General features: G+C 38.5%; 2 protein-coding genes across 2 annotated transcripts; one reads left to right on the forward strand and one right to left on the reverse strand.

The window, feature by feature from the left end:
* Positions 1 to 3: 3 nt before the first annotated feature.
* Positions 4 to 1325, reverse strand: LOC145899528 (peptidyl-prolyl cis-trans isomerase B-like). The gene is made up of 5 exons (XM_082988370.1): positions 1172 to 1325; positions 1003 to 1116; positions 843 to 936; positions 543 to 727; positions 4 to 470 (listed from the first exon to the last, which is right to left on the reverse strand). Exons 1-5 carry the CDS (start codon positions 1292 to 1294, stop codon positions 333 to 335), a joined length of 654 nt encoding a protein of 217 aa, XP_082844496.1. The 5' UTR covers positions 1295 to 1325; the 3' UTR covers positions 4 to 332.
* Positions 1326 to 2258: 933 nt separating this feature from the next.
* On the forward strand, positions 2259 to 13799 carry LOC145899209 (non-lysosomal glucosylceramidase-like). The gene is made up of 20 exons (XM_082987944.1): positions 2259 to 2430; positions 2584 to 2716; positions 2901 to 2989; positions 3057 to 3172; positions 3493 to 3717; positions 3932 to 4031; positions 4364 to 4503; positions 4747 to 4849; positions 5330 to 5451; positions 7566 to 7726; positions 8039 to 8203; positions 8583 to 8657; positions 8742 to 8833; positions 9516 to 9623; positions 10029 to 10180; positions 10420 to 10526; positions 11077 to 11219; positions 11481 to 11587; positions 12042 to 12233; positions 12447 to 13799. Exons 1-20 carry the CDS (start codon positions 2334 to 2336, stop codon positions 12642 to 12644), a joined length of 2625 nt encoding a protein of 874 aa, XP_082844070.1. The 5' UTR covers positions 2259 to 2333; the 3' UTR covers positions 12645 to 13799.
* Position 13800: the final 1 nt, after the last annotated feature.

The following is a 13800-nucleotide window of genomic DNA, read 5'->3' on the forward strand; positions in this document are numbered from 1 at the left end:
ATCTATAAACACTAAACTCATCCACGGAATATCTCCAAAAAATCGTCTTGCGATGTCAGAAAATACTATTCGAAATTCGCAAAAACCTAGTGCATAGTCAATGTAAAAAATGTTGAGAAATACGAATTGTCTTTTCTTTACACCAGATGGCATTGGAAAATGTTGTCACTTTATTTGAGCACAATATCTTTAACGGCAATACAAAACCAAAATTATATGTTGGGCCATTTATTTACCAGTGTACCAGGATAATGGCTTCAAGTGTCAAATGATACTGCAACAGAGGGCTTCACTTTCACTTAGGAACATTTTAAAAATTTGACCTGGGAACACTACGCTTCTTTGGCTGCTTCTCGGCTGACTGGATATGGTTCGTCGAGTTTCTTTGACTCACAATGTGTAATAACAACATCCTTTAGCGGGCGGTCGTTTTGGCCAGTTTTAGTGTTTTCAATTTTTCTCACAACATCCTGTAAATTTTGTTTATTTTTTTTTCAACTTCATCATGTTTTTATATGACAAGGAAATACATTATCACTTACCATGCCTGCTATGATCTTGCCAAACACCACATGTCTGCCATCAAGCCAAGGTGTCGTCTTAGTTGTGATAAAGAACTGGGAGCCATTGGTATCTTTGCCCGCATTTGCCATACTTAACCAACCGGGGCCAAAATGCTTTTCCTTGAAGTTTTCATCAGCAAACTTTTCTCCGTATATGCTTTTTCCTGAAACGAAAATATTTCGGAATATTTGCAAATGCTGTTGGAAGTTTGAAAGACATACAGGTGCACTGTTGCTTGGGGCATTATATTTTTAAATAAGTTCAACAAGTGCTTATACCTCCAGTCCCATCTCCTCGTGTAAAGTCACCTCCTTGAATCATAAAATCCTTGATGACACGGTGAAACTTGCTTCCTTTATAACCAAATCCTTTCTAAAAATTATTGTTTTTCTGGTAAAAATCCCATCTTAAAAAAAAAATATTTGAAACAGAATTTACCTCATGGTCAGCCAGTTGAACAAAGTTTTTAGCAGTCTTTGGAACAGTTTTTCCCAGTACACCAATTACAATTTTTCCAATGCTTTCATCTCCAATTGACATTTCAAACGTTACCTAATAATATAGCATGTTTAATAAAATGAGAGTATTTTTGTCAACGTTTACCTGCCTCATCTGTAACTAATGGACCCTTCTTTCCATCAGTCCCATTAGGAATTAGAAAGAATATGGTGGCCCCAACAACCACCAAAAATAACAAACCTTTCATGATTGTTGACAAACGTATGGACATATAACAATATTTTATTACCTATGTAATCTGTTTAAAGTATATAGACACAAAAAATCGTAAATAATAAATAGCCTATAGGCTAAACCAAATTAAAAGCATTAGTAGTTAGTTGCCACAAACACTGCCAATTCTGTTATCAGCTGATTTAACACACCATGTATGACAAAATGCTAATGAAAATAACATACAATAAAAACGTGCAATGTAATACTTTAGGCTAATTATCAAGTTAATTTAATTCAAATAGGGCATTTTTGACATGGTTTGTACGAGGCACTTGGCCATTTGCCTACAAACAAAATTACTAATTGTTGCTAATTTTTCCACGCTCTTTCGTCTGAACGTTTCGGACCCAAACATCTCTTTGTTCAAATAACAACGTTTGCAGCAATTGCTACGTGACGCCATGCCCGTGGAGTACCGCACCGTGAGTCGAATCGATGCATTTCATTTGTGCCACGTTTGTTTAAAGTTTATTCAACCGTGTCTTTAGGTAAACTGCATAAAAAATTATTTTTTTAACAATTTGGTTGTCGAACAATAGCCAACAAAAAATGTTCCCTTTGTTAATGTGACGATCCTAAACTTAACAATTTCTCGCGACATTTATTTATTTATTTTGGGGCAGGTTTTGTATGCCCCAAAGCCGTGGAACATACTTTCAATAAACGCAATTTATAAACGTGTTGATTGCATTAGTCTGCATTAAAAAACGACAAAATAACTCCCAAAATACAAACGCATATTTCAACATTTTCCAATCGCATGATAATGTAGTAGGTTTTATTTTAGACACTAGGTGACAGAAAAGAACAAAAACAAATATTCAAGGCGATCAGCTGTGCTATCTTCGCGACTTGACGTCATGCTTGAAGTGTTGAAGTTAGCAATGTTGTGTTTTTTTGCGATAAATATCTTCTAGTATTATAGATTTATCAGCACAGTTATTGATTTTGCTAGCACAGTTTGGAATTCGAAACATTAGTTTTATTATCTTTGTTAGCAACAAAGTTGTTGTTTGTTTACAATCGAAGCTTCAATGGCTACGAAACCGGAATGGTGGAACAGACTAAAAGAGCATAATATAAATAACGACCAATGTGAATATGATGACAAACTTTTGAAATCATACAAGGGTGGGCATCTACTCAGTTAATTCACTAGAAATGTTATTATACACTTAGATTATGAATGTTTATAAGGATAAATCTATGTTTTATTTATACATTACATGTGTTTTTGACAATAATTTTTGACTATGGACTTAAATTTCCAGATTTGTGTTTCAGGTAAAGCTTCGGGTCACAATGTTTCACAGTATGGATTCAAGATTGCCCTAAGTCACAAATTTGAACATCACCCAACTGTATGGTCATATCCCCCTCTTTCCCAAATTCCTTCTCTTGTAGGACTCAGTATAAGGTAACAGTTCACAGCCTTACACCATTATGTTTAGTTTGATAATTCTTATATAAAGTTAAGTTTTTACTATTTGTCCCCAAAAATCTTTTACCTTCATCTTATTTTTTTCCGATAGTTGTTTGGTTTTCATACCTTAATCTGTTTTTAGCTTTGTCAGTTAACATTTCATGATTTTTTGTGTCAGATATTTGATGTACTACAAAAAGCTGAAGTCACAAAACAAGAAACCCTGCATGGACTTTTTCAACCAAAACCCACTGCGACAAATATATGGTAACAGGCTGTCTATGTAACAGGCATTGATAAATGACTACTACACTCCCTTCCTGTATATTACCAGGTGTCCCTCTTGGTGGGATTGGTGGTGGAACAATCAATCGTGGATGGAAGGGTGATTTCTGCAAGTGGCAACTTAAACCTGGAATATATACCTTTCACAACCCATTGGCCGATCAAGTTTGTGAACATATTATTTAATTGCATAGTTTTCTACAAGGATTAATGTATAATTTTTGTATGCTACTTTAGTTTACCTTTTTAAAGCCTTAAAATATTAGATTATATTATTATTATTATTATTATTAGTTAATAAAACAAATTGCACCCCCCCCCCCCCCCCCACCTATTTTATAAAGTAGCTTGTTACCAAGAAAATTAAAAATCCATCTCTAATTAAGTTCCTGACAGTATTTAAGCCACCCCTGATCTGTATTGGGTCAAAGCTAACACCTGAGCAAATCATACATTCCCCATAAAACCATTATTTGTATGCACAGTTCATTGTTGCTCTTCGGCGCAACAATAAAACCATTTACCAACAAGTTTTGAGCGTGCATTCGCCGCCAGCCAATATATTGGGTACCTGGAACTGGCGTTTCTGCGGGGATCATGCTTATTACTGCGGCCTCTACCCGCGGGCCTGGACTGTGTATCACCTGAAAGGCCAACATGTTGTGCTCACGTGTCGACAGATTTCACCGGTATTCCCGCACGATTATAAGGTATATATATTCCCACTTACTGATTTGGTTGTAAACCTAGTCGTATCTTATGGATGCACAATAAGGCTGCTGACGACCGAACATAAAAAATATTAACACCATGCAAAATTCCAGCTAACAAGTGAATCTTATTACCAATACCCAATTAATTTGCATTGTTCTACGGAATTTGAAAGAATTCGGGTATTGAAAGTTCGAATCCCATTGTTCGCAGGACACCAGCCTTCCTACAGCAGTGTTCGCATGGCATATTGAAAACAATGGAAATGAAGAAGTTGAAGTGTGTATTACTCTCTCGATGGAAAACGGTACCGGTAGGTTTAGACCGTTGGACGAAATATGCAATATTTGAAACGAAAACAGTTGTGGAAAATTAGCGCTTCCTAAATTGCGTTGTTATGTATCGTGTTTATTTCCGCCTATACACATACCAGGAAAGACTTTTAAGCTCTCTGTATACGCTAAAATACTATTTGTTATAAATACGTCGTGGTATTAACAGACATTATTTGTGTATTCTTGGCGGTCGTTAAACCCGGTTTACAGATAAAAGGTTTATGTTTCAGCAATTATGTGGCGCAGCATCATCCCATAACTTGACAAAACTCCAACCTGTATTAAGTTTTCAGCATGATTTTGTTGCCAGGTTGCCCTGAATTGCGCAAATCCGTTTCCGGTCAATATCACGAGAATTTCACTTTCGGCAAAGCGAGTGCTGGTGTAACCATGCACAACTTCTCCTACCCCGACATGCCTTACACTATGAACGTGGCCGCCTCGCGTAAGGTTGGTATTCAAATCTCAAAAACTAAACTTTTACGATACGTGGTTGGGATGAAAAACCTGCCAAAATCCCCTTCAAATGCAAACACTGGCGGTGGAATTTTATTAGATTTTTTTACCAGCAAAACCCTTTGTACGACGAAAGCAGTCCCGCGTTGTTTTGGCGACTGAATAACACTTACGAACCCACAGAAAAAGCCATGTTTACGTTTTGCTCTATTCGATTTTTCATGTATTTTGTATTAGGAGGGAGTCACTGTAAGCCAATGTAATTCTTTTAATCCAATGGGCGACGGAAAAGAAGTGTGGAATGCCTTGTTGCAGGATGGAACCTTGAAGTCCAAATCAGGTTGGCCCTTGTGCTCTACTCGCAGTTTTTTATCGTTGTTCTCCATATGAAAGTCCTTTCAAACTCACAATTTTTACAATGTCCATTCGGGGCATGTTAAAATTCAAAAAATTTGTTTCTTATTGAAAATATTTTTTAATCCTTTACGCTATGATAGCGTTTTACAACTCCTGATCAGAGTTTTATTGTCCAGTGCATTTGTGAAAAATATGACCTATATCGATAACTTTTGTAGCAGGCGCATAGTTTGACTTGTTTTAGCGACAAATTTTATTTCCGGATTAGTCGTTTGTGGACATTCTGTTTTCAGGGACACTTTTTTCTGTATAGTGCTATTATGCTGCCAGGCATAGTAATTAATAGGAATTGTTCTTTTCGCACTTCAGTTTCGAAAGTGTTTATTTAAACCAACGTTTCATCCCCGATACGGCGAGACTTCTTCAGGGTTATTCCTATTAAGTTTTGTTCTGTTTTGTGAAGGTAAAAGCCAACCCACTACGCGGGGGGAGACGACGGCCTGTGCTGTTTCTGCGTCCTGTCAAGTGAGCGCTGGTTCGTCCAATGACAGTCTAGAGTTCTGTTTGGCGTGGGACATGCCCGAGGTAAAAGATTCCTAGTTGTACGGTTAAAAATGTGCATGTAAGCAGTGGCGGATCTAGAAAAAATATGAGGGGGGTGTTCGGTTTCCGTACCTAATTAATGAAGCCGTTAGATGCGATTAAAATTTTTTTCGGACATTTATCATGCTGTAATTTTTTGTCAAAATCTCGGTGGAAACCAGTTTTATTGTTGAGCACGTTGCCAATATTACGCATGTTGAAAACAACTGTTAGCGCTCTCATAGGTACAAAGAGAAATATAAGGCCACCGCATGCAACATAGTTTTTATTTGTATGTTTTCTTGATAACGTAAGCCCACATTTAATTCCTTTTAGATAACACGCATATTTAAACCTTTCTTTCAAAGTCGTGGTAATGAAACTACGGCGCAAGCACTACCGCAAAAACTTGCATAGAGTGTTCCAAGTGTTACGCAATTGCGTAAGCCAGGAAGCCACCATTTATGTGACGATTCGCACCAACACTGGCGTTCGTATTTTGCAATGCTCGGCCACAAATAACCTTAGTTTACAGCGGAAAATTGGGGAATTCCCAAACAAATTCGGTCCCCCCCCACTCTAATAACAAATCTGTAATGGTCTAGGACGTGGTCTTGCACCACCAAATACACATCGATGTTTTAGCACTAGATAATTTGCGATAGATATAAAAAAAAACAGACGAAATACAAAATACTCGTTGTATAAAAATTGTAGCAGAAATGAATAAACTTATAAGGTCGCGCTTTTAGAAACAGTATTGTTGAGGGGTTATTGACCAACGGCACAACAAACGATTGTTTCATAAGAGTCATCGCCGCGTGAATGCAGCGCGCGCGACCGAGAAACAAAGAAACAGCGGAGACGAACACTTCACCGAAATTAACCGCACTTTCACACCCCACAAAACAATGTGCCAAAATGCTGAGGGGGGTGTTCTGACACCTAAACACCCCCCCCCCCCCTAGATCCGCCACTGCATGTAAGTCACAGGCACAGTTTTTTTGAAATTCAACTTAGTTAATCGTTAACCTTTTGCCGTACAAGTAACCATTGAAGTATTCTTTCCGGCAAGCCGTAACCAAACTTTGGGCTGTTTACCAGTGTTTGAGGCTGTATTTTTGCGTTCTTGATTTCTTGTAAATATTACCTCAAATTCAAATGTAGTTCCCTGAACAAGGTAGGAAGAAGGTATTAAGAGTATTGAGCAATTTTTTTTATACCTGTCCACGTCTTGGGATAAACGTTTCGCAAAACGACACAAACCTGTTGTGCAAACATTCCACGAGCCCAATCATCTCAACCGGTGTCCTGTGTCAACCTGCGCTGTTTGTTTGTTTGGTAAAGGTTTCTACAAACTTGGCTCCCCTTACAATGTGTATGGTTCAGCAATATAGGTCGGTCCGCGCAGGTTACTGGAAGGATCAAGTGTTTGCTTGTCCTAAGTTAAAACAACACGGATTCAATCTTCGCTAGATAATTTACAGTTGTTTCGGAATAAATCTCGAGTTCACGCATTTTGGTTTTTACTCTTAGCAAAAACTCACTGCAAAAGCAATGATCGCAAGGTAAACACATGATAATTATTGAGACAGTTGGGTTATCCTATTATTTCGCTGGATAAAAAGGTCGGCGTCTTATTGTACTACTGGTTTTTCGTGTTGCTCCAATTTAAAGAAAAAGCATGCTTATTATTATTGTGCTTTCGTGTGCTGACGCAATCGTTTGTTGCGAATTTATCGTACCGCGGTTTCATTATGATATGACGCGTTGTATATAGACAAACTTGCATCCGTTTTGTTTTAAATGAACTGCTGTGACGTCTTTGGTGATATATGATGTATGGGAGATTATGCCTCACCCACGGGTTCATGTTGATACGTCGTCGCGTTGCGGATGTATTGCAGTTTCCATCACTTTAGAATCTTATTAATTGCTTTTTGTGAACCTACGCAAGTGAATTTTGTGAACCTACGCAAGTGACGGAATCCTGTTAAAAAAAACTCGGAAACCTGGCTTTTAACAAGCTATGGCTTTTGGACGTTGCTTATCACGATAGGGATATTGTGTTTATCAATCCTTTTTGCCTCATTTAACCAACTTGCTGTAACTTTTAGATTCATTTTGGAGACAAACGGCGACATTACAAAAGACGTTACACGAGGTACTTCGGCAGTACTGGCGAGGCTGGCCCCAGTTTGGCTGATTATGCACTTACTAACTACAAGGAATGGGAAATGAAAATAAACCAATGGCAAGAGCCGGTACTTAACAACAGGTAAATCGTTCAATCGTCACAAACTCTATAGTCGTGCTTGGTCAAACAAATGACAGTGCGGAAACGTTCATCAAAACTGCAGTTGCGCAACCGGGGAGTTTCGTTCTCCGCAGCTCAGTTTTCAGTTTTAACTCCAATCGTGTGTTGATTGCATGCATACGTTTCTATGATATTTTACGCACATCATGGCAAACGGTTGCGATTTGCGATAACGTGGTTGCGAAATTGCTGGTGGTAAGACGTGTTTGTAAGCAACTATCCATTGTTTGTATAGGTCTATTGGTCATAACTGTAAACACTTCATTTCCCCAGCCAACTACCGGCGTGGTACAAATCAGCGCTTTTTAACGAACTCTATTACGTCACCGACGGGGGAACAGTGTGGCTTGAAGCTGATGATGATGTCATGTCCACTACGAACGGGACGACGGTTTCGAACGGCGAAGTGACTCACGCGGAGGGGTCGACACACTTAAGGTGCCTTGAAATAAACTTCATTCATTACCAGTAACAATGTTTTGAAACCTTTCCTGAATCTTGCGTTTCTTCAGAACATGTTAACGTTTTATTAATGTAAATACCATTTCCTCACAAACTCAACTACGTTTCGAGTCTTCGGAGCTTAGTTAGCTCATTAACACTTGAATAGAAGTCCTGTTGGCATGAACATGTGTAAGTGTGGATTGAAAAATTTATTTCCACACAAGTTTGGTTTTGCTTCGTTGGTTTTGCAGCGAAAAAAATCTGTTTGTTTCAACACTTTGGTATGCAGTGGCATAAAATATATGACTGTTGAAGTGTTTGATTGTGTTACAATATCACAAATAATCACTCAAGCTTTACATTTCCTTTAAAGTGAGGAAGAAATTCATGAACTTTCATTCTTCAAAGAGTATGGAAAGTTTGCTTACTTGGAGGGCCAAGAGTACAAGTAAGTTAAAGGATTCAAAACCATTTTTAGGAAACAATCATTTTTGAAGTTTAAACCGTAAACTGTGGTGTTTTTTTTGTGCAGAATGTACAACACTTACGACGTTCATTTCTATGCATCCATCGCACTCGCCCACCTTTGGCCAATGCTTGAACTATCCGTGCAATACAATATCGGTAAGAACTATTCAAGCGTTTAACAACGGTAAATAATTTATTGTAGGAAATATTGATACACTAGACTGCGCCCTACACATTACAGAGAAGTTCACCATTGACGTGTTTCTTTTTAATTTTAAAACATGTTTTGCACGGCTGCCTACAGGTCTTTGGGGCACATAAGTTGAAACCATATGTACATATGCGTAAGCTGCTATCTTGCAGACTTATTGTTGTCAGCCCGGTGCTCAATTGTCTCAGTGTGATTCCGGTTCCTATGCGTTGTATTGTGTGTGCATTTGTATGACGCATTTGTTTTCGGTTTAGCCTGGCGCGTTTGTCTTTTTTATGAAACTATGGTTTTTGTTCCAGCAAAAACCATAGTTTCATAAAAAAGACAAACGCGCCAGGCTAAACCGAAAACAAATGCGTCATAAATTGCACACACAATTTGTTTTTCCGCCAGGCTAAACCGAAAGCCTGGCGCGTTTGCTAGAACAAAAACCATAGTTTTCCACAGTACTATTACTGGTACTTAACGTTTTGGTCTCAACAATAAACAAGCATCATTGGTGCTTATGAAAACGGCGACATTATTTCGGCAAACGTGTGTTCTTGCATAAAATCGTTATGGTGGGAATTGATCCAAAAAGGTTAAACACGTGATGTTTTGATCACTGTTGAATTTGTTTGTTTTCAGCCGCCAGCATATTACATTCGAACCCAGCACCAAAAAAATATCTAATGGATGGGAATTTTGCTCCAGCAAAAACACCTAACGTGGTCCCCCACGACATCGGATGCCCAGGTGAATGTTGTACAACGACACATGTATGAAGGCCAATACACGTACCACGTTGTAAATGCATTTATTGTATACAATCCTATGTCCAATGCTATATCGATCAACGATGCATCCGATCCAAATCTAAATTGTGTTTAATTCAATACCTTATTATAACGTTTCTACCCACTGACTTACGGCAACTTCGCATGTGGTTCCAATGTTATATTCAAAAAGGCAGTTATGCACTTTTGAATTTGCTGTAAAATCAGCATTGCCACGTAAAACTTGACTTTTGAAAAATAAGTTTCAGCGTGGCATGTTGCAGAACGCGTACATTTCCGTTGGGGAGATATTAATGTAATCGAAAGACTACTGACGTCCAAAATCCAAAATATTATGAATCAACTTGCAATCATTTCCAAACAGATGACGAACCATGGTTGGAAGTTAACACATACTTTGTACACGACACGGCTGACTGGCGGGATCTCAACCCCAAGTTCGTTCTTCAATCGTTCCGGGATTTTCGTCTCACCAAAGACAGGGATTTTCTGCAAACCGTGTGGCCAATCTTCAAGGTATCGCTGAAATGTTTTGCTCTCTTTTTTTATTACAAGTGCTATCAGAAATGGCTGTGATTTTTGAGAATCTTACAATAACCGTATTGTTTACGGAACAAAAAATACAATAAAAATTATGTTTTACATTTGAATGGTGAAATTTACAATTCATGTGTGATAAGCAGCGAATTGTTGCTGCACCACAAATACCTGTTTTGGTTATATACATTTTTATCAAAACACGTGTGTTCTTGCAGATTGTTATGAACGAAAGTCTTAAACACGATAAAGACGGTGATGGTTTGATCGAGAATAGTGGAGGAGCTGACCAAACTTTTGATGGGTGGTTCGTCACTGGACCGAGGTACGTGTCATGCAGACAACTTGGCTCTCAAACGTCTATTGTGTGCGGTTATAGGCTGTGTGACGTGCAATATGCTTTGTTTAAAATTTAAGGTTATGTGATCTTTAACTGGGGTGCGCATACTTTTTAACTTAGGTGTCAGAAACTATGAAAAAAATTACTAGCGGAACAATTGGTCATGTGAGTATGAAGTAGACAAGGAGTGTTTACAATACGTTTTGTGAAATAATTTATTTACAAAGTTAAAAGTTTGTAACCGAACAGCAAACCAACTTTTTCTAAAGTTGCATTTAACTGCGAATGCTCATGTCTGCCGTCGCATGAAGTCACAACGATGCCAGCACTTTATGTAAGGACCATAACTGGCTTAGAGGGCAAATTTCTTTCCAATCTACAGCGAAAAAATAATACTTACATTTTGTCAAGCTTCACTTGAAGGTTTCTACATTTACTTAATTAAGACTGATTGTACTGCTTGAAGAGCCATAAATGTGCTCATAGTGTTAGTGTTTTGTTGTCGCAACTTAGCTTGTTTTTAAAACTACAACAGCGCCTACTGCGGCGGATTATGGATAGCTGCACTTCGATGTATGGTTTTTGCTGCTAACGAATTGGGTCATGAGGTCGACGCAGAAAAATACAACGACTTGCTGAAACGTGCCACGTCATCCTATCAGAAACATCTGTGGAACGGTGAGTCGCTACCACGAGACCAATTGCAAAAGAAGTATTCTGTGCCATGAAAAATACACAAAAATATTTGGTGATAGTGATCATTCAGCAAAAAAACACTGTTAAATTTTGGTTTTTTCGATTCAAACGGCTCAGTTCGTTTATAGAAATACTTACACAAATATAGTTCGGTTGTTCTTCACCAGTTTGCACGAATAAATTATTGTTGCTTGTTCGTAGTATTCAGCGAAAATTTTAATATTATTTTATTAAAACTGACAGGAGAGTACTTTAACTACGACTGCAGTCGAAACCCCAGACATAGCACAAGCGTGATGGCTGACCAGTGTGCTGGACAGTGGATCCTTCTTTCCTGTGGTATCGATGACGTAAGTAATTACATCACGACTAGCTGCTATTTGCAAAATATGTTCAACTGCATGTCGGAAAACAGCTTCAAGTTACTCATAGCAAGTTCGTCATAGTGGGCGTGGTCATTATATAAACCGTTTCATAAGCTTCGTATTGGTTGTTGTGAGTGGGCGTTTCCCATTGAGAAATACAATTGCATCAGTGTACACCTCATGTCATGTCACATGTCGTTTTTAAATTTGAATTGATTACCACAAATTACATTGTTTGCAAAAAGTGTTTGCTGAAAACCAGTAGTGCTGCATATAAAAACTGCAAAAGGTATATCAGAATCTTTGGAAGAAATTACTTTTAATGATCCATTATTTGCCTGCTTCACTTCTACCAGGTTCTTTTAGTAGACAGATTTCCTGTTTGTCTTTTTTTGCAAGACCGTAGTTTCACAGTCACAACCCTCACTTTTATGCGCAGGTTCTTCCAGACGAACAGGTCAAGTCTGCTTTATCCACTGTGTACAGACTCAATGTGAAGTCTTACGATAACGGGACGCACGGGGCAGTGAATGGAATGAGACCAAATGGTCAAGTTGACGAGTCGAGTGTTCAATCAAACGAAGTGTGGACTGGTGTAACTTACGCACTTGCCGCTACTATGATGCACAAAGTAAGCAATTTTGTATCCTGTGCATTTATGTACACATAAAGTGTAAGGTTTTTGTTGGTAAAAACGTTAAAAACATGTGTAAAAGATTGTTCAAAACAGTACGCGGTGGTCACTCTCTATTGGTGGAACTGGTTTGTCCCACAATGATGTTTTACACTTCAAATCCGGGATTCCAAGTATTTCGAGTTCAAAATCCAACTCTATTCCTCTCAGGGCATGATTAAAGAAGCGTTTCAGACCGCGAGCGGCATCTACCGGACATGTTGGCAGCGTAACGGGATGTCATACCAGACACCAGAAGCGTTCAGACGTACCAACACATTTCGATCACTGGCCTATATGCGTCCACTCAGCATCTGGGGAATGCAGCATGCGCTCGAGTATGAGGATGCTCAAACTACCAACAAGTAACAACGTTCGCTTTTCCAATGCTGAGGTGCTATCTGCCCATATAACTATATTGGTGGCTTTGCTTATTCTGTTATTGCTGATTTTATGGATAATGATTTTAGTGACACCAATTTTGGGCGTGAACCGTTTTTCGCAGGCCGTTGGAGGCTACAATGACCAAAATATTGTGAAGTGTATGTTTGCAAAAATCTGTGTAGTAAATAGTACATTTGAAATTAATAATTCTTGTCCGCACACGTTCAAAAATGTGTCGTTGTTCGAGTCCTGTTGTTCTGTGTAAGGATATTTCTTTTCTGCCTTTCCATACGTTTTACAAAATTTTCCAAGATGACTGCACAAATTTCTACATTATGTTCCTTCGTACCATTTGTGCACTTTTAATCTGAGCCTGTGCATTTCATCAAGCCGGTGTGCAATCTGCCATCGTCACTTCCGTCGCAGTGTTAAACCTCACCAACAACTCTTCCCCTGCATATTGTTTCTGTGTTAAAAGCGCCATAACGAGTAACAAAGCTGCTTTGTAATTCATCAGTGCGCTTCGAGCGTTCTTCAACGTTTTACTTGTGCTACTGGGTGCTACGTCATTTTACTCTTGTGCTTCACATAACTGTACCAGCACAATCCCTTGTTGTAGCGAACAGCAATTTCTTTTATTACCCCACTGACGTTCCAATGATTGTTAAATTTTCTGATGACACTTACAATGGGCGCCGGACGTCCTTGTTAGATTTTAAACACCAATAATATGTTTGCATCGTATTTTATTAATTTCCGTGCAATTGAACTGATGTACCGCCGTCGAATGCACACTTCAAAAAAATTAGCCCTGTTTTGACTAAATAGTTCCGTGTTGACTGGTTTTACGTTTTAACTAATGGCTGACAGTATTAAGTAAATAGTATCAGTATAGGCCTACATGGGTAATGTATCCAAGAGCTGAAATGAGGTGCGTGATATCGTGCATGACATTATACAACTTGTAATATGTACTTTGTTTCATGTAATTTATTTGTTGATTTCACTGGCTAAATATGCTCCTATATCAGCATCTTCCTTTTTCACGTGTATATTTATCAAGTCAAATTCGCACCGCTTTTTCGCTTGCTAGTATATATACAGGTTCGAAGCATGCCGACCAATACACAAGCAAGAATAC

Source organism: Ascidia mentula, chromosome 4 (assembly GCF_947561715.1).
Source record: "Ascidia mentula chromosome 4, kaAscMent1.1, whole genome shotgun sequence".
Classification (NCBI taxonomy): Eukaryota; Metazoa; Chordata; class Ascidiacea; order Phlebobranchia; family Ascidiidae; genus Ascidia; species Ascidia mentula.